Source organism: Otolemur garnettii, unplaced genomic scaffold (assembly GCF_000181295.1).
Source record: "Otolemur garnettii isolate 467f Iridium unplaced genomic scaffold, OtoGar3 scaffold00001, whole genome shotgun sequence".
Taxonomy (NCBI): Eukaryota; Metazoa; Chordata; class Mammalia; order Primates; family Galagidae; genus Otolemur; species Otolemur garnettii.
In genome coordinates, this window is record NW_003852396.1 from 46,599,220 (window position 1) to 46,620,496 (window position 21,277).

Here is a 21,277-nt window from a genome sequence, read left to right on the forward strand (position 1 = left end):
TTATCTCCCTAACATGTAGAGAGTGCCTAGAAATTTATTAGAAAAAAACTAATTAACCAATTGGCAAAAAGGGCTGTCTTCATACATTTGGGCTGCCATGACAAAACGTCAGTACCCCAGGCTGGGAAATTTAGAAACATGAGAAATTTATAGTTCAAGGTTCTGTAAGCCAGGAAGTCTAAGATCAAGGCATCAGCAGATATGGCATCTGGTGAGGACTCAGTTCTCATAGAAGGCGCCTTTTACTTATCCTCACACAGCAAAAGGAAGAAATAACCTCCTTTGTATCTCTTTCATAAGGACCCTAGAACTCTCAAGACCCAATCACCTCCTGAACACCCCATCTCTTAATATTACCATATTGGAGGCCCACCTCTTAATATTACCATATTGGAGGCTCGGTGCCTAAAGCTCAATGGTTAGGACACCAGCTACATACACTGGGGCTGGCGGGTTCAAACCCAGGCCCAAACAACAATGACAACTACAACAAAAAATAGCCGAGCTTCATGGTGTGTGCCTTTAGTCCTAGCTACTTGGGAGGCTGAGGCAAGAGAATCACTTAAGCCCAAGGGTTTGAGGTGGCTGTGAGCTGTGACATCACAGCACTCTATCAAGGGAGACACAGTGAGACTCTGTCTCAAAAAAAATAAATAAATAAAAATAAAATATTATGATTGCACACCCGAATGTCTAAGGTGGAGGGCTCGTACTTGACCTGCACTCTCACAAGCTTCCTGTGATTTCTCCTCTTTTTACCCTCATTTCATGGATAAGGAAATGAAGGCTCAGAACAGCACCATCCAATACTATATTTACTAGCCGTACTATAGTCTACTGCACTTAACTATTGAGCATTTGAAATGTGGCTGGTCTGAATTGAGATGTGCTGTGAGTGTAAATAAAACACATATTGGAAGGAAAAAAATAAATATAATAAAATTTTACCATATTGGAGATTAAATTTCAAGTTACGAATTCTGGGGGTACGTAAACATTCAGACCATATCGCAAATTTGATGATACGGTACTTGCATACAAACAGGAAAACAAACTAATGAAAAAAGAGACTCCAAAGGCCCACTCAGATGTGCATGCAGTCCCTTGAATTGTAACAAAAGTCGGTACAATTCAGTGGGAGAAGAATGAACTTTTCAATAAATGACACTGAATCAGTGTTTTTACCAAAGCTAATCTGAGATGGATTTTAACCCTAATTATAAAAAGAAAAATAATAAAGTTTCATAAAGAAAACACAGGAGAATATTTTCATGACCTTGGAAGAGCTAATGTCTTAAATAGGGCACAATTACCTCAACCCATTAAAGGAACAATTGATAAGCTAGACTTTACTAAAACTAAAAACTTCTAGTTATCAAAAGACACTATTAAGAGAGCAAAAGAATGAGCCACTCACTGGGAGATGTTTGTAATACACGCATCCAACAAAGGTCTGGAATCCATAAGATAAAAAAGATGCTTATAAATAATTAGGAAAAACAGATAAAACCTACTTTAAAACAACGGGCGGAGAATGAAGAGTCTTTGCACTTAAGTCTTTGACTTAAAGTGACCTAAGCATGTGAAAAGGTGCTCTACGTCATTAGTTATGAGAGAAATGCAAATCAAAATCAGTAAGAGTCCATCCACACTGCACACTCATCAGAATGGCTCACATCAGTAAGACTGAAAATACCTGGCAAAGACATGGCACAAACAGAACTTTTATCCATGGGGGCAGGTGTGTAAATCAATACAACTACATTGGCAAACTGTTGCACAGTACCTACTCATGCCAAACCCATGTCCTAGAAATCCCACTTTTATAGGTGGCCTTAGAATTGGTAAAGGAAAAAGAATAGACAATGTGTACATTCTTACATGCTTTTTGGCAGACACATGCATTATTTTTCTTGGTGTATGACTGTTTTCCCATGTAGGTCATATGGTTAGGTAAGAATCTGTGTGTCAATTTTTTTACCCAGGCCTCTAACTTCAGAGCGAGGGACAGCTACCCAATGCTGCCTCCCTACAGACTGTGACAGTCTAGCCTGCTTTTAAAGCCACCAGATAAGAAGGTACACAATCCCCAAACTGGAAACAACCTAAATGCTCATCAATAGTTAAATGGATAAGTAAGTTGTGGCATAGTCATATAGCGGAATATTACTGACAAATACAAAAAATTGGTTCAGCACACACATAGATAATTCTTACAGACACAATGTATGGAAAAAAAAAAGCCAAATGAATGTATGCTATACAATACAATTTAGGTCAAGTTCAAATACAGGCAATCTCATCTTTGGAAACAGAAGTCAGAATAGTGCTGACCTCTAGGGGTAGACTATTCAATGAGATGGGAGGTGACGTAGCTTCCTAGGGTGCTGAAAATGTTCTGCATCTTGCTCTGGGTGCTGTTTTCTTAGGTATACACATATGTAAAAATTCATCAATCTAAACCCTCAAGATTTGTGCACTTTGCTATACTCTGTGTGTGTGTGTGTGTGTATACACATATATTGTACTTCCACTCAAAGAGCAAGATAAACTGTTCATCTATCAGATTGGCAAAAATATAAACATTACTTAACATACTCTGTGACGCTCCAAGCAATGGGCACCAATTTTGCAATATTTTGCAAAATTACCAATACATTTACTCTTTGATACAGTAATTTCACTTTTAGGAATTTATCTTACAACTACACTCTCCCACACATGAAATAGCATATATATAAAGTTATTTGCTACAGCATTGCTCATAATAATAAAAGAGTGAAAATTACCTGTTTATGAACAGAGCATTAGTTAAATAAATCATGGCACCTAGGAACACTGGAATATTACGTAGCTGTAAAAATAAACTAGGATGGCTTTTATACTAACATGGAGAGCTCTTCCAGATAAATCGTTGAGAAAAAAATCAGATACTGGTAAGTATGTATAGTATGCTATCATATATATAAAAGGCAGGGTAAAAATATATTTTAGCATTCACTTATACTATACGCAAAAAGAAACTAGAAGAATATAGAAAAAAGCTATTACAATAATAGGGATTAGCTGCTTACATGGTAGAAGGTTTTGGGGAAACTGGACAGACAGGGGAATAGCATGAGAAGGAGGTTTTACATTTTAAATACTGAAATGAAGAGATGAAACACTCTTTTATCCAGTGGCTTTAAAAGCAGGCCAGACTGTCACAGTCTACAAGAAGGCAGTATTGGGTGGCAGTTTCCACCTCTGAAATGAGAGACCTGGTTAAAAGACCTGACAGACAAATTCCTCCTAACTGCATGACATCGGTGGTGCAAACTGCTTACCTTAAACTTCTTCTTCCCTTCTCTAGAAAATGGGGTTAGTGCTAGCACCAGATCATCCATTTGCTGTGAGGATTCAATGGGATAACTGAGGCACAGCATTACATCTTGCATAGGAACATACCAGTTTGTAGCTGCCTCTAAGCTCTCTACAAGGCCCTCGAGTTTGGAGGCACCACATCTCAGAGAACAGCTGGTGCCAAAAAAGTGTTATTTCTCCCTATTAAATTTTTCTTTCTATTAAATTCTTCCATGACACTGATGGATTTCAAGCCAAGGTCAGATGTTCTGCTATACATATTATAAAGGTACAAAAATTCAGCAATCGGAAATCATCAAGGAAATGAAAAAAAAATCCAAGCATAGATTATAGCTCCAATTTAGTAAAAGAACTGGCTTTGCTAGGAGAAGGAGGAGGCACCACACTTTCCTGCCAATATCCACGCCTTTAACAATGCCCGTCTGGCAAGCCCAAGTGATCCAGGAAAAGGCCACCAATAAAATCTTTCCAAGGGTCTGTTGTAGAGCAAGGAGAGAGGAAACGCAGTCAGCTCTTTTTTTCTCCACGGGAAGGGAAGGCTGAACAACTGCACATCAGGAGAGAAGGCAAACAAATTGCCCATTCAAGACAAAATAAGCTGCTCCTGAGGGAGGCAAAACAGCTGCAGCCAATTCAGCCAGATACAGAGGTGAGGAACCCAAACACAGAGCTGAGTCGGGGGACCTGCCTCTGGGAGGCAGTGATCTTCTGAACAAGCGGTGGCCACATGCCCTCAGCTCACCCCTGCTGGCCTCAGTCTATGCCCACAAATGGGAGCCAGCACGCAAGCTTGAACAGATGTGGAGGGAGACCCTGAGTGGAAAGGAAGAAAGCAAAGTAGTGCACCAGCCAAGTGAGGAGCACCTGCCGAGCACCTGCCGAGCACCTGTCATGAGGCAGGCGCTGAACAGGCACTTGACACAGCTCGACCATTCAGGAGAACATCTTCAGGGAGTGGGTACCATGAAGTCAGCTCTATAGGCGAGGAAGTGGGCTCAATGAGGCAGAGTGATCGTACAGGGCACATGGGCAGAGCGTGGCCAAGCCAGCCGTGGCCAGTGGCCTCAGCTCTCTTCTTCCATCACCTAAGTTTCTCTACACCCAGCTCCAGCAGTTCTTCTCTCATCTAAAGCAGAAACCATCCTGGCTAGCCATGGGGCACCTGACAGCAAATACGAAACAGGTCAAGAGGAACTGAATTGGGAAATGAAGGAAGGACCCTACTAAACCGCAATAGGAGGGCAGAAAGACATCTGGAAGCACATGAATTAGCAGAGGGGAATTTCCTTCCCCAGAGGAAAGTGTGGCTGCTGGGGCGGGGGCTGCCTCCAGCTAGAACACACAAGGCCTCAGTCCCTTTTGGGGACAATGGACAGCACAATCCTAACCTGGAACAAACAGGGGCTAGCACTATTTCCAAGGCTGCTGTGATGCCCAGATCTCCCTGATCAGGACCCCAGAGCCTGGTTTACAAATCCATTCTGCAACTGTGCTGAGATCTTGCCCCAGACCCTGACATCCGGAGTAGGGAAGACACTTTTCCTCCCTAGCTTCTGAAATTCCCACCCTGAGCCTCAAGCCTTCTTGTAGTCTTACAATTATTTCCTTTCATGAGGTCTTAATATTTATTAATACGTAATAGCAGCTAACATTTATTGAGCCTTTACTTTTGTGTCAAACACTGTTCTTAGACTTCAAATAAGAACCCTATATGAGGGGGCGGTGCCTGTGGCTCACAGAATAGGGCGCCGTACCTATATACCAGGGGTGGCAGGTTCAAGCCCAGCCCTGGCCAAAAACTGTAAAAATAAAATAAAATAAAATGAAAGAACCCTATGAGGTCAGTAATATGATATCCCAGATGAGGTAATCCGACACAGAGAAGTTAAGACACTTACACAGGTTACACAGCTCGTAAGTGGAGAAGGTAGAATTTGCATCCAGGTGATCTGACCCCAGTGCTTAAACGCTTCCTAACCACAGTAGCCAGACTGCGCCAGGTCACAGGATATGATTGATGAAAGGGAAAGAGCACTCTTGGAAGTCAGGCAGATAGCGCTACCATTTCCTGCCACTGATCCCTGGGCAACTGTTTAACCCTTTTAACCTCAGAGTCCCAGTTTTGTTCTCTATAAAGAGGTACTTTGTAGAGTTACGTCTATTACCTAAGACAGAATGGGTTCTCGGTCATGTCTTTTTACCCTTCCCTATTTTACCTCCCTTCCAATTTGATTTGTCTGCTGCACCTGATTAGACATTAGGGCTGCCACTACCCTTGAGCAAAGTTAGGCTTCTTTACAGTCTGTCCAAGTCTACTCTATAATTCTCTTGTGCCTCTCACAGGTGGGACACAGCACCAGGCACTGAGGGGCAAAGAGCTCAGGGACTGAGGCTGCAAGCAAGGAATCCATCTAAAATGGGCACTGGCAGTAAGGTGGAGGGGAGGAGCTGGCTGCGAGAAACGCGATATAAGCTGGTTCTCTAGCTTGTCTCCCTCTTGCTGGCCTCCTGCCCAGGCTAATATGCAGCTTCTAGTTACTTCCTATTGCAAAGCTTGCACCCTGCAGGGCACCCCCTGAGGGCCCCATTTCTCCAGTGAGGGGGGCTCTAGCTCCCAGCTGGCAGGCAGGTAGACATGCTTAGAGTCTTATGAGTGGGCCCACCTTTCCTGACTCTCTGGATATACAGTCAGTAGACTTTGAGCCAGGCCCCAGGTAATAGGAACAAAATGCAAAAGAAAAGATCTGCCCTCAAGAAGCTCACCAGCACGCACTATTTTCCCACTGCCTCTGATGGCCTCCTTGCTTAGGGAACACTGGACACACCTTTCCAAAATGTCATCATTTCTCTCTCCCAGAAAAAAATGTTTCACTAGAACAGTTACACTAACAAGGAATTCTCACCTCCCCCTACTTGAACAACAGAAAAGATAAACAAAAGGAATATATATACAGAGGGTGCCCCAAATATGTATATATATTTTAAAAAAGGAAAAAACTGTATTAAAACTATAATACTCAATATACACCAATAACATTTGTTATCTTGTATATTGCATTTCTTGTACTTGCAGGAATCAAACATGACTTCAATATTAAAATTTTAATGCAGTTTTTTCCTTTCTTAAAATGTGTATTTTAAGAAGATTTTTTGGGCACTGTGAGTGTGTGTTTGTGTGTTATACACCACGCATTTCACATACATTAACTCACCTAATCTCTACAACAATCCTGCAAAGTAAGATCATAATCTCCAATAGATAGATGAGGGGAAAAATCAAAGTTCTCATAGAGATGGGGCTAGTTTGAATCCCGGTTGTCCGCCTGCAGAGTCCCTGTCTCAGCCTGCTGCTCTGCTGGCTCTGGCCCCCTCCTTTCTCTGGACTTAGTGCTTTCACAAATTTATATTCCCTGCAATCTTCTTATTTATGTTGGTCCCAGAGGAAGCCAACTTCTCCCAGTCCAGTGACAGCAGCAGTAGTAACGATATACTAGACACTAACTTCAACTCTTTCATTACCTTGTCTTAACTACACCCAGGCTGAAGCAGTTCTGGTATCAAGTATCCGTAGGCAGGTTTGCTGCTACATTTTCTAGCTCCTTTTCTCACCCCAGCCCCTTTTACTGCCCAACCCCTTACTGGCTGGTACCCTCCTTCTCTGCTGTCCTTGGTTCGGCCTCTTTGCACATCAGGTTTGGACCTGCAAAGCAGTGCTTCAAACTACTGCCATCTCAGGCAGCTGAGCCAATCTAGCGCAATTCCAAAAAGAGTGTGTGAGTCTCTGCTGAGAACCAGCACTGCTCTGGGTGCTGAGAAAAGGTAAGAAATAAGAGAGAAACACAGGCTTCCTGCCTCTCAGAAGTTCAGAGTCAGAGGCTAGGAGAGAGAAGCAGACAAGAACAAAAATCACTGGCACAAGGCAGGCAATGGTGGGGTTGTAACAAGAGTTCAAAAATATCAGAGCTGGAGGGAATCTCGGTTTCCTGTTTTAACTCCTCCATTTTACAGATGTGGAAACTAAATAACATTCCTAAAGCCCTTACTAGTAGCTAAGCACCATTCTACGGGCTTTAAATAGAACTCAGTTAACCCTCCACCAATCCTATGAGACAGACTCTACTGCCCTCTCCATTTTAAAGATGAAGTAAACGAGCCAAAGAAGGGTTAAATCCCTTGTCCCAGTTCACACTGCCAGTAAGTGGAAGTCTGAAATGAACTCAGACAATCTGGCCCTACACCTGGTCTCTTTAATATACTGTGGGATAGAGACTGAGACTCCATGTGGAAGTAGTGAGAAGGCTTCCTGAATGAATTACTCATAGGTTGAATTATGAAAACACTGAACTTTGATTATCTGGAGTCAGTTAAGAGGAAGCCTCTATTAACCAGAGATTTGGGTCCAACTGGAAGTTCCCAAGTGTCACTAAATACAAGGCAGTGAGGACAGACCTTGTATTTCCAAAGAAACAGCCAAACCAGTAGGGAAGAATTGGTATAAGGGATTCATTTAAAGAGCAGTCCAATCCACTCCCCCTTTTTACGTCTGGCTTTTTACACATGATGCCCCCAGCCCGTGAGTTAATATCCTTCAATGTCACTCTCTAAAGCAGGGAGGCCATTGCAGCCACCTTAAAAAGATACTCAAGGATATGGACTAAAATTTTTAGAAAAGGCACTTCTAGAAAACCTTTGGCCAACCAAACACTTCCACATCCTCAAATCCCTCCCAACACATATACACGCACACGTGCACCCTGGCTTTTGGTTAACCAAGAGTCTTCTCCAATTCTGCCACATGAAATACACAATAAATATAGTCACCAGTATAAAAATCACTTACCAATCACTGCCAAATTATGCTCTGAGCCACAAGAGACCTGCAGAACCAAAGAAAATAGTTATATTAGAGAAAGAAAATATATAGATATTTCAGCCAGCACATTTTAAGATCATAGTTATTGTCTAATGACACTAACATCCATTTTTGGCAAATTTTAGGAAGGAAGTTGAAATGAGTACCACATACAAAGATTAAGACTATAATTATAACACATTCACAGCCATGTGTACATAAAAAGAGAAAATGAGAACAAAACTGAAAGGAAATATACCAAGATATTAAAGAAGTTGGATTTAGCCAAGAAGACCATGAATTTTTTGAATCCTTTCTTATTTCTACTTTTTGTATTTTTCAAACTTTCTATAATGAGCATATGTTACTTTAAAAATGGAAAGATAACAGTTTCTGAAAACTAAAAAGACCATCACTCTCATCTGGGCTGATAAAATTGGCAAAGAATTCAGTAGAAATAGAGTGGTCTGTGGAGACAAGCTTGACTTCCCCTCATCTGTCCCCTGTCTGAACTTTCACCCAGCAGCCACACAAACTCTCTGCAGTTCTATGAACATAATCTTGTTTTCTCACACTTCTAGGCCTTTGCACGTTTGTTCTTCTCCTGCCTACCTAATACATCTCTACTTATCCTTTAAAATCTCACAGCATCTATTGAGATGCCCTTGCTGTTACTTCTAGGCAGACTCAGGCACTCCTGTCATTATGTCATATGGTCTGCATTGTCGCAGCCATCTTGTTGCCTGTTAACATTTTTTCCTGTCTTTCACTTAACTGCGTGCATCTTGAGAACAGGGCTGGAGTCTCATTCACCTCCATACTGCACAGTTGGACTGGACAAGCACTGGGACTCAGTTAACATCTGCTAAGTGAGAGAATGATTGAAAGATGCTCATGGTAGCTCCTGGCAAGAGGAGTTCAGGTACTCTGGAACATTAATGCTGGAAGGGCCCTGGAGATCACCTACATTAAGAGAAGATGACTGAGGCCTGGGAAGGCTAAAGAACTTACCTCAGGCCCCAGAGAAAGCCTATGCCAAAACTAAGACTAGACTCACCATTCTGTTCTCTACCTCTACGAGTCAATTTTTTTTTTTTTTTGCACTTTTTGGCCGGGGCTGGGTTTGAACCCACCACCTCTGTCATATGGAGCTGGCGCCCTACTCCTTGAGCCACAGGCACAGCCCAAGTCAACTTTTTTTATATGAGTCCGATTAAGTGAGATCATGTGGTACTTGTCTTTCTGTGCCTGGCATAATGTCCTCTAGGTTCATCCATGTTGTCACAAATGACTACAGTTAATAACATCTTGCATTCTTTTTTTTTTTTTTGAGACAGAGCCTCAAGTTGTCACCCTGGGTAGAGTGCGGTGGCATCACAGCTCACAGCAACCTCCAACTCCTGGGCTCAAGCGATTCTCCTGCCTCTGCCCCTGAAGTAGCTGGGACTACAGGCACCTCCCACAATGCCCGGCTATTTTTTGGTTGCAGCCGTTATTGTTGTTTGGCGGGCCCAGGCTGGATTGGAACCCACCAGCTCAGGTGTATGTGGCTGGCACCTTAGTCACTTGAGCAACAGGTAACCTATGCTCATTACAGAAAGTTTGAAAAATACAAAAAGTAGAAATAAGAAAGGATTAAAAAAATTCATGGTCTTATTGGCTAAATCCAACTTCTTTAATATCTTGGTATATTTCCTTTCAGTTTTGTTCTCATTTTCTCTTTTTATGTACACATGGCTGTGAATGTGTTGTAATTATAGTCTTAATCTTTGTATGTGGTACAAGTCACTGAGCCAACATCTTACATTCTTAAAAAATACTAAGAGACTGAGTTGTTCCCTCACCAAAAAAGTAACAACTATGTGAAATAAGGTATGTTAATTAGCTTGATTTAGCCATTCCACAATACATATATATTCCAAAACATCAAGTATACATGATAAATATATACAACTGTATCTGTCGATTAAAAAATAAAATGAGAGCCACTCTGATTCTCCAAATTCTCATACAAGTTCCTTCATTGCTACTTCTTCTTCTTTCCCAACGAAAACAACTTGGAAGTAATATCCAAATATTCTTAGCACAGGCCCCCGACAGGGTAACAGGCTCAAAAGACACTGGAGCATTGGAAGCCAGTGTGCACAGTGGTAGTGAGAAGGGGCAGCAAGGCTTCCTAGGCTTTTTTTCTGTGTAAAAACTGTGCTTCCCAGATCCCAGCTTCCACAAGGAAGAGGGCTACCATACTTATGTGAACTTCCTGATTGCCCAGCAAAAAAGCTCTTGCATCTTTCACCCATAGTAAATACTTCCAGGTTGTCTAGTCTTCGAGCTCCTTTAAGGCTGGCTCTGGATCTGATTTACCTGTGGGTTCCCACTATGCCACATCCATGGGGCCACATACACAGCACAAGTTCATTATGGGCTTCCTGGCTGTAATGAGCCTGGTTCCCTAGGTATGTTACAGGAAGCTGTTTAAATTGAAGAACTGGAAAAAACCCAGCTGTCTACCAATAGGGGAATGCTTATGTAAATTATAGGAAAGCCATTGGCTGGATTATTACACAACCTTGGAAAATGATGCTCACAATAATAGGAGCATACTCATAATGTCATATAAACTGAAAAATCACACAAAAATTATATATAGAATATGATCTCAACTCTATAATAAAACATGAATAAGAATGACTGAAATATCAAAATATGAACAGTGACAAAATATGAACCTCTGACTGGGGATGAGACTAGCATTGTATGTTTTTTTTCTTTTTTATATACTTTCTGAATTTTACATGCCATTCTTACCATAAAGAAAAAGGCTATTAAAAATAAGAAAAAATAAATGTAATATGGTTTCTATGACAGAATAAAAATAAACCCACCTGGGTATAAAATATATACATTATGAAATGTGGTATGTTTAGAAGTAGTGGAGAGAGGCCGGGCAAGGTGGCTTATGCCTGTATGTAATCCTAGCGTTTGGGAGGCCAAGGCGGGTGGGTTGCCTGAGCTCATGGGTTTGAGACCAGCTGGAGCCAGAGACAGACATTGTCTCTAGAAACAGTCAGGCATTGTGGCAGTGCAAGCAGTCCCAGCTACTCAGGAGGCTGAGGCAAGAGAATCATTTGAGCCCAAGAGTTTGAGGTTGCTTTGAGCTATGACACCATGGTATTCTACCAAGGGTGACAAAGTGAGACTCTCAAAAAAAAAAAAAAAAAGAAGAAGAAGAAGAAGTAGTGGTGGGGAGAAAGAATTTGAAGGAAATGTAACTAAATTGCAAGGGTAGGTGCATCATGGTGGTAGGACTACAAGATATTTTTTTCTACCGTTCTCTACTTTCCAAATCTTCCTTAACTATGGCAGTAGCAGCAGTGGTAATAGTGGCAATGGAATTAAAGCTATCATATATGAGAGCTCCCATGTGTTGGGCATCACGCCAAGGCACTTTGTAAACATTATCACATTTTAATCATCACAAAAATCTTTCCAGGTAGATCTGACTTTGCTCATTTTAAACATAAGGAGATCGAGCCTCATACATATTAAATAACTTTCATAGCTAGTTAAGTGGGAGTAGCAAAATAAAACTCAGGTCTGCCTTATCTCCAACCTGACATTTTTTATTGCCATGTCATGTTCTTTGTTTTTTAAAAAATAAAGTTACAAAATGCATAGAGATGGTTTGGCACCAGTAGGTCAGCGGTTAGGGTGCTGGCCACATGCACCAGTCTACCAAGGATGACATAGTGAGAGTGTGTCTCAAAAAAAAAGAAATTTTTTTTTGCTGATGTTGAAGAGAAAAAAAATAAAAAGCATAGCGAGAAAGAGCCTGCCTTTGACTGCCAGGGTTCACCTTAAGGCTGTGGACTGCTGAGTTGACCGGCCTCGAGGACCAGGAGCTTCCAGAAACAAGCCATTGACAAATTCTAGTATCAGGCAGCAGATGCTACTCTGAATTAATGATTGAGACAGTGATGAACAAATTTTGTCAGGCAAATGTAGAGCTTCAAGCTCAAAGCTCCCGTCTACTTCTTGCTGTCTATGCTTTGGCATCGAGGTCAGGAGACTGAATACCGCAGGCCACAAAATCCCAGTGTTATCCTCCTTCAGTGAAATTGTATCAATGACCATTTGCTTCATAATGCTCCTGTCAGCATCTACCCACTACCCGGCCACAGGCAGCTTTCTAGAAGACTCTGTCAACAATGGCAGTGTGCTCAGAACAAAGAGATCCAGAGCCAGGAAGCTAGGTGAGTCCTAGGCCCTTTGCTTTCTGGCTCTGAGACCTCTGGCAAGGTATTTGCACCTTAGTCTTCTCTGGTATAAAAAGCAGTGCCTGTCTTGCCTGCCTCACAGAATCTCTAGAGGACAAATGAGACAATCCAAACACGATGGCCATGTGTCCCGCCTTCCTCATATACAAATCTGGCCATGTTGTGCCCCTGTACAAAACCCATCACAGCTTCCCAGCATTTATAGGGCAAAGCCTAAACTACAAAGTACGGCTCCCAAGGCCCTCATGGGTAGGTCCCTGTTTACTTCTCTGGGTTGGTTTCCTCCCTCTCCTACTCATTAGCCCTCAACCCCCCATCCCCAAAGCATATTCCCTTTATGCCTTTCACATCACATTGTCTTTAAGAACACCATGCAATTTCAGGCCTTTCTGCATATTCTCCTTGACTAGAACTCCCTTCCTCCCACTGTCTGCCAAGGTAAGTCCTTTAAGGTTATTCAAATATCACTTCCTGGTAAAGGCTTCCCTGACTTCTCAAGGCAGAGTCAGCTCCTGTCACAGCACTATGTATCATGGCCCTTAACTCACATTTGCTGTCTATTCAGACTGTGCCATGTGATAGCCGCCTTTGTCTCTCAGACTTCCAGAAGACTCCTACCCAGTAGTATCTGCCACACAGCCCAGATATAGGTCACAGGGGCCGAGGGGTGGAGCAGTACAAAGAGAAGAGGTTCGGGGAAGGTATATAATCCCAGAGCAAGTGTAAGTAGCAGTGTGAAGAATCTAGTCAACAGGTGCTAGGCTGAGATGCAGAGTGGGGGTAAGAGGGGAAGCGCACTATAAGCACAGAGTGTAGAGATGCCGAGAGCACCAAAAGCACAGCGGGGTTGTTCTAGGAACTCCAGCACAGCAAACAACACAGAAGACCACATCAGAGGGCAGTCCTAGGAACAGAGCCCTACTCTAGAGAAAGCAGGTTCCAGCTCACTGGCTGGGGCTCCAGAGAAGTGAAACACACTTCCCCAAGGGTAAAGGGTGGGAAGCAAGGTGGCTGTTTCAGTGCTGCCTGAACACGACAGAGGTCTTCTTTGTTCAGGGACCACAGCCTGAGGAATCAGAGCTGCAGAAAACAACTTCAAAACCCCACTGCCAATGAGACAAGATCTTCCACCCACCAGGGTGGACTCCATCAGCTCCTGTAAGGGAAGTCAGAACTCCCCTGTGGGGCTAGATTTTATGAAATACAGCTAGACCCAGGCAAGAAGTAGTTGATAATAGATGCCTAGCACATATGTGCTGAATGCACTAAGGGATTGAACAAATGAATAATTGAATGAATCAGAAAAAAAGACAAATGTGGAAATATTTTTCAGTTGTTGCACATGACTACTTTAGTTCTCAGCAATACAGCTGCACCATTTGTAAGAAAGCTGACTGACTCTTACAGAGTGCTTATGGCCAGGCACCAGGTAACTGCTTTGCTTCTATTATCTCATTTAAACTTATTCAAAACCTAAGTGATTCTTCTGTTACAATCAATCACGTTTACAAATGAAGGGACCGGGGTTCAGAGAGGTAATGTCTTCCAGCTAGCAAAGGTGTAGGATTCTATGATCCTTCAGATTCAAGATTTCCATCCTCCCAATAGTTTCAGCCCTTCCATTTCCTATACGGGATGTAAACAAACCACCCACCCAGTTTTTTACATCTGGCAAACTCTGTGCTAATTATACTACTTAAGAGATCTTAAACTGAAAGAACCCTAGATTTACAGGGTTTAAGCAACATCTTGGCTGGGGCTAGGAGCACCCACCTCTGAACTGATCAAGAAGCTGTTCTGGGGCTGTTTCACAGAGGACGGGCTGTAAAATGGCAACAACTGTCTCCTGCCCTCCTCATGGGAGCTGTCACTTTGCAGGAGAACTCCACCTAACTGTTCAAATTGGAACATTCTAAACAGGGGGAAATCAGGACACAGAAAAGAGTCGGGTGGGAAAAGAACCCTGGGGAACAACGGAGACTCAGCAGAAGGAAGAAGCACAGGGACACCAGTCTTAATTGCCACCAGCCAGAGACCACCCTCACCTTCCATCCCAGCCACCAGCAGGCTGGTGGAGGCTGCTGATTGGTTTCTCCCCAGCCAATGGGTCTAGGCGCAGCAGATGCTATGGTAACGGGGCACACAAGCAGAGGCAAGTGATAGCCGGGTGGGCGGGGCATCAGGCAGGGAGCACACTGCAACCCTCTAGGCTCTGCTCAGTGCCGCCCTACAATGTAGTCTTTGGCCCGCAGAGCCACCAGAGGGAGAAGCGTGTGGGAAGCAACCCCAGGATCGCAGTCCTGGCAGCTGTGCAGCCTGCCTAGCCCAAGTTAACAAACCAAAGGAATGGGTCCCTCAGGGCCACCACTGTTAGAGCTCCACTCAAACCCAGTTGCCATCTGTGTAGAGGTCTGGAGTAACAACCAGGATTTCCAAGCTGTTAGAAAAGTAGGCCTGGGAAGCTGGCTAGCCTCAGAAATTGTCCCAAACGGAGGAGGTAATGGCGACACCAGAGGCAGAACAGTTGCTTGCTTCTGGAAACACTATACCTTTAAATCCCTTTGTGAGGGCCAGTATTTTTAACTGAAGCCTAGACATCAAAGGAAGGAAATAAAGAAATAAACAAAAAATAGGACCAGAAGACCAGGAGACTCCATCTGTCCTTCAACTCAAAGTCCAGGGTTGAAGAACTCATTGTCTCTGTAAAGCCAATTCCCTTTTATTAAAGCACATTACATGCTTAAGAAAAATAAAGTTTGAACTAGGTTTTACTATCTCCCCAAACAGAGAGGTTGGGGTGGGAGGGAAGGGAGCTAAGGTTTGGTGCAAGTGCCAAGTATGTGACATTGCAGAATTAAACTTTACCTGAATGACTTGGCATCCTCACAGCTACTCTGCAAAGTGGAAATCCGTCTCACTGCTCAACAGGTCAGCAAATCCATTCAGAGGAGTTAAATCCTGGTCCCTGGTCTGCCTTGGTCCTAAGCCTATGCACTTACCCACTGTGCAAACTGCCCTCTCTTCTGACACTTATACCAGAGCCCCAATCACAAAGGCCCAAACTCTACTTTATATCCCCCATCCTTATATTTAGTCTGTCCCCAAATCCTGTTAATTCTACCTTCCTGATGATTCTCAAATGGATTGTGATTTCCAGCTGATACCATCTGAATTTTAATTTTCATTTCACCTAGGCTTTTTTTTTTTTTTTTGAGACAGTGCCATGTTACCACCCTAGCTCACAGCGACCTCAATCTCTTGGGTTCAAGAGATCCTTTTGCCTTAGCTTCCCAAGTACCTAGGACAATAGGTGCTGGCCATAATGCTGGGCTAATGTTTCTATTTTTAGAAGACATGTGGTCTCGCTCCTCCTCAGGCTAATCTCAAATTCCTGAGCTCAAGCAAACCTCCCACCTTCGTCTCCCAGAGTGCCAGGATTACAGGCGTGAGCCACCAGGCCCACTCATGCCACCTAGAGCCAAGGACTTCAACCTCTCTTCTCACCACGATGTCATATTCTGTTTTTTTTTTTAATTGTCTAAGTCTCTTAACTTTTTACACCACAGTTGATCTTTCAGTTCTTTCCTACATAAATCTTTTAAAACACGAGTCTCTTCTCTGTCTCTGGAAAATCCCTTCTTTCCTCACTTTCGTATCTTATTCGCACTGTTTTTCCTTCTCCAAACTGTTCTAAATCCAGCCAACCCTACAAAGCCTAGTACAAAACTTTTTTTTTTATTTTTTTATTTTTTCGTTTTTTTTTTTTTTTTTTTGCAGTTTTTGGCCAGGGCTGGGTTTGACCCCGCCACCTCCGGCATATGTGGCTGGCACCCTACTCCTTTGAGCCATAGGTGCCGCCCCTAGTACAAAACTTTTTACCTTAAGGAAGCCTCCCATATCTTCTCAGCCTCTATCTGCCTCCTCTCAGTTCTTACCACCTGCCTTGGCTATAGCTTGTTTTTATCAAATTTCCTTTGTGTTTTTAATAACTTGGGCAAGGGTGTGGGGAATGTCTCCCAGGCAGGGTGGAGTAGTGGATATAGAACCAAAACCCTGGATTATATCCTGGTCCTACCACTTCCTAGCCATGTGACCTTGGGCAAATGTCTTTGCCTCTCTGACCCTCAGTTCCCTCATCTGTGAAATGGAGTACCAACAACCAGGCACATATCCTAAGCCCCTTTCAGACACCTCCCCCATCTTTCTCCACCCCCTGCCCTCTACAGAATAAAATTCACTCTGAGCTTGACTCTTCTACAGATACATTCTCAGGACTTATAAAATACATAATTCAGGAACATATAAAAGGAGACTGTAAGCATTAGGAACTAGCATAGGTTCACTATGAATAGTTCTTAAGTATAAACAGTTCATTTCCTTTTCTCAACAGAATTACTCTATAGACAGACAAGGAAAGGGCTTGAGTAATGTCTACTGAATTAGAATATAATATGCACAGCAATTAGAATATAACATATACAACTGAAACTAGACAGGCACTTACAATGCTTGCTTTCCCACAGTGCCCTCCCAAGGGGATTTCTTCATCATAAATGGCCATGTTGGTACCATGGGATCCTGCTTCTTAATTGAACTATGGAAGGATGCCTGTACCAAAGGGGGTTAATGCACAGATTGAGCACAGTCTGTGAAGTGGCTAACTGTGAAAATTCAGCTTTAAAAGAGTTCTAGAGAATAAACCCTCTAGGTGGTAACTGGAAGAAACAGGCACAAGGAAGATTAATATATGGGAGAAGAACTACAGGCAGAGGAATTGGAAGCAGCAAGAACAGCAGAGAAGAGCAGGTAAGTCACCAGACTCTGAACTCTAAAGGAGGAAGCAATAGATCCTACTAGGGAGGGTTCAAAAAGATCAACAACTTTGAGCTGCCTTGGGTTCTGACTTTCCAGCTGTTCTCTTATGACACGTTTGTTTCACGACATATTTGTTTCACCAGTTCCTTACTTACGCTAAAGGAGAAAACAATCCTCACAATAATAAAGTAACCTTTATTCAAATCAAAGATAGCTTTGATCCTTGCAGACTGAAAAATGCCAAAAAAAAAAAGTAGAACACACCTGAATTTCAGTAAAGGCACATCCCTAAATGACTGATACTCTTCAGAATGAAATGGCACTGAGCTGAACAACCCAATTCAAAGAGAGGTAACTAATAGATTCAGGCCAGGCAAACATCCCACAGCAAAAACTTCTAACCTTGCTGTAATAGCCGTGATCGGTTGAAATTAAAAAGACTGCCATTACCAAGTGCTAGTGTGGATGTGGAATAACTGGAACTCCTCCATTGTTGGTGGGAGCTTAAATTCAAAACTGCTTTGACAAACTGCTACACAATATCAAAGCTAAAGCTAAACCGGTGTCAGGAGAACTAAGTACCTAAAATAAATTATTGCTTGCTTCCATCAAAGGGCATGTACAAAAATGTTCGTAGCAGCTTTATTTATTTTTCCAATAAAAAAACATGAAATAACACAAATATTCATCAGTAGTTGTATGGATAAAGTATAGTCCATAGCTCAGTGGGTAGAGTGTTGGCCACATACACCAAAGCCGGTGAGTTCGAACCCAGTCCAGGCCAGCTAAAATGACAACTGCAACAAAAAAAATAGCCAGGCGTTGTGGTGGGCGCCTGTAGCCCCAGCTACTTGGGAGGCTGAGGCAAGAGAATCCATAATGCTCAAGAGTTGGAGGTTGATGTGAGCTGTGACACCATGGCACTCTACCCAGGGTGACATAGTAAGACTCTGTCTCAAAAAAAAAAAAAAAGAGAATACTTTATAGCAATGGGGAAAAAAACTAATGACATTTACAACATGATAAATCTTTAAGAATAATACTGAACTAAAGCCAGATACAGAAGAGTAAGTATTGTATGGCACTATTTATATGAAACTCAAAAATAGGCAAATTTTATTTCAAATTAGTAATGCAACTATTCTGAAGGATGTAAAAAAGAAGAAGAAGAAGAAGAAGAAGAACCAATCACAGTAACTTTTGAACAAAGTGACTAGCTTCTACTTAAAAATCAAAAGAATTGCAAAAAAACCCATCTTAAGTATTTAGTAGTTTCTTTTGTTTCATAGTATATATGTATTGATTCCCAAAGTATTTTGTATATATTTTATGATGTACAATGGCAATGAGGAAACATATCAATATTGTTGGAAGCCAGAATTTTCACTGTAGATGAAGGACACAGAAACACAGAATTAGGGAAGGTAAAGAGAAACCCTGTGGACACTAGATTAGAATTAGGGGTACCAGCACGGACTCCAGGTTTTATGCACACATACAGGTTGCCTAGAAGCAATGTCACCCCAGAAGCAATGAGTTCACTTGGTGCGCAGAATTTGGTTTTTAAACACTGCTCAACTAAGATGAATTAGAGATTCTCAGACAAATGGCTGATTCCAGGGTTGGGGTGAGGAAAGAACAATTTGAGCCTGGAACATCTATTTGTACCAGGAGGTGAGGAAGTGATCAAAGAATGATGGGAACAAGTCAAAAGGACCCAGGAGCCAGCTTGCAGGGGCTCCCGTTAGCTAAACGAGGAAGAATTTGAGAATCAAAACAAATCCTAACCATAGTAGATTATAACCCATTGAATAAGATAAAATCCATGATTATGTACTGATAACAAATAGGGGAGCAATAAAAGCTCATCCTTATAATAGGATGCCAAAACTAATAAATATGAAAGGAATAATTGAGCTAGAAAATAATCTTGCAAGCATTACAGTAATAGATAATTCAGACAAGAATCATTAATGGGTGTTGAAACAACTGGACAATAGTCTAAAGGGAAACAGGATGTTTACAAAGTCTCCAAGTAGCTCTTCAAAGCTTCTTAATTACAAAGGATAAATGGTAACTTTATAGCAAAGAAAGAAGGCAGGACCACCTTACCCAAATGAGTAGTTCAACATCACTAATAAAGGGATAAACTGACATCAGGTCCCTCCTGATACGATGCATTAAGACAGACACAACACTACTCACGTAGTATTCCTGCCAAAAGTGCATGAGGAAAAAAATCAGATAAAACCAACTGAGGGACATTATTCAAAACAACTGTACTCTTAAAAAAAAATCGATGCCTTAGTAGACAAAGAAAAGCTATTCCAGATTAAAAGAGGCAAAGAGACATGACAACTAAATGTGATACACGATCCTGAATTGGAACCTAGATCAAAGTGCAAATTTGCCGTAAAAGCAAATTTGAGACAACTGGAGAAATACGAAAATGCTCTATAGATGAGATAATAGTGTTCTACCAACACACATTTTTCAGAAAAGAAAGTACACAAATGCACAGAAAAGCAGCAAAATGTTAATGCATGCTGTGCCTGGGTGATAGGATTTGAGGAGTTCTTCATATTATTCTTGCAACTCTTCCACACATTTGAAATCATTTCAAAATAAAAAGGTTTTAAAAATTAAATAAGCAAAGGTAGATAAAATGAAGTTCGTGCAGGTCTTAAAGCCTAGGCTGCAGCAGATCCACAGTCACAGCAGCCTCCGTGGCTAGCTAAGATGTTTTTCAGGGCAAAATATGGGAAGGTTGGTATATTAATGGGGGAAGACAAGTATGGCAACAAACACTATGAAGACAACAAGCAATTTTTTTGGCTGTCAATACACTACCGAAATGAATGGCAAAAACACATTCTGGGACGTGGATGGAAGCATCGTGCCATCTCCATGGCATTGCTGGCTTCACTGTATGACTGATGATCCACCAACAGCAAATCACCTACTGCTCATAAATTTGTTTGGACAAGCCATAAATTGAACGTGAGTGGTACCCCAGAACAATATGTACCTTATTCCACCACTAGAAAGAAGATTCAGGGAGTAGAGCCCACCTTCAATGCCTTATAAGTAAAGACAGTGAAAAACAGATTAAACTCACGAAACATGAGGCTTTTCATATAATTGCACTTTTACTGCTGACCATTAACGTAATAAAAATTGTTTGACTAAGCAAAAAAAAATTAAATAAACAAAACTGATCTATGGGGAAAGTTTAGAACAGTGGTTATTTGGGGGTGGGTGTATCTGGGAGGCTTTTTGGAGTGCCTAATTTGGATGATTATATGGGTGTTCAACAGGAAATTTCATTGAGTTGAACACTTAAGACATATGCATTTTACCGTATGTAAGTTATGCTTCAACCAAAACTAATGGATAAGCTTTCTTCTTTCTTTCATCCCTGAATAATTCTGTCCCAAAGTCTAAGTGAAAAAGGTGGCCACATCTCAGAGCTCAGATGAGGAAAGTGGCTGATAAGGGGCAGCAGAGGCCCAGTGAGGTTTTAGAGCCTAGCTGGACAGCTGTGGCCTGGTGGGGAATTGGTCTGCACAGGACTATAGTACAGTGGGTTGGTTTCATACAGGGGAATGAGCAAATAAATAAATGCATTAAAGATAATGGTTTCTCATTGTCAGAGAAGTGAAATATAATAGAAAGAGGGAAATATAGAATGAACCTGCAGTGTTGGTTATAATTAAAGATCTTCATGTGAATTCATTGTTTTCAAGACAGATTAGTCAACAGATACATAGAAATAAATATATATACAAAAAGTAGAGGCATGAATATGCACAAATACACATGTTTTCTAGCTTTGTCCATTGCTGGAAGCAGCGGTCGTCAATGCAATAAGCACACCCAGAGCGGAGATTTTGTTTCTAAATACCATTCTCCATCAAAAAGTTACAGGGCTTCTTGGAGAAATGGCCAATTCTAGGACTGAGGCAGGGAA

The 21,277-nt window shown here is 41.9% G+C and overlaps 2 protein-coding genes across 2 annotated transcripts in view; one reads left to right on the top strand and one right to left on the bottom strand.

Annotated features, from left to right (window-relative positions):
- Positions 1 to 21,277, bottom strand: part of SERGEF (secretion regulating guanine nucleotide exchange factor) — a 247,475-nt gene that overhangs the window by 79,856 nt on the left and 146,342 nt on the right. The window contains exon 10 of the mRNA XM_012804086.2: positions 8,204 to 8,240. Within this exon, the coding sequence (XP_012659540.1) occupies positions 8,204 to 8,240 (37 nt within the window). The remainder of the gene's footprint in view (positions 1 to 8,203; positions 8,241 to 21,277) is intronic.
- On the top strand, positions 19,973 to 20,240 carry LOC100942742 (NADH dehydrogenase [ubiquinone] 1 alpha subcomplex subunit 12-like). Its single transcript, XM_012804096.1, is given in 3 exon segments — positions 19,973 to 20,045; positions 20,048 to 20,138; positions 20,216 to 20,240. Coding segments are annotated over 3 exon segments (189 nt in total).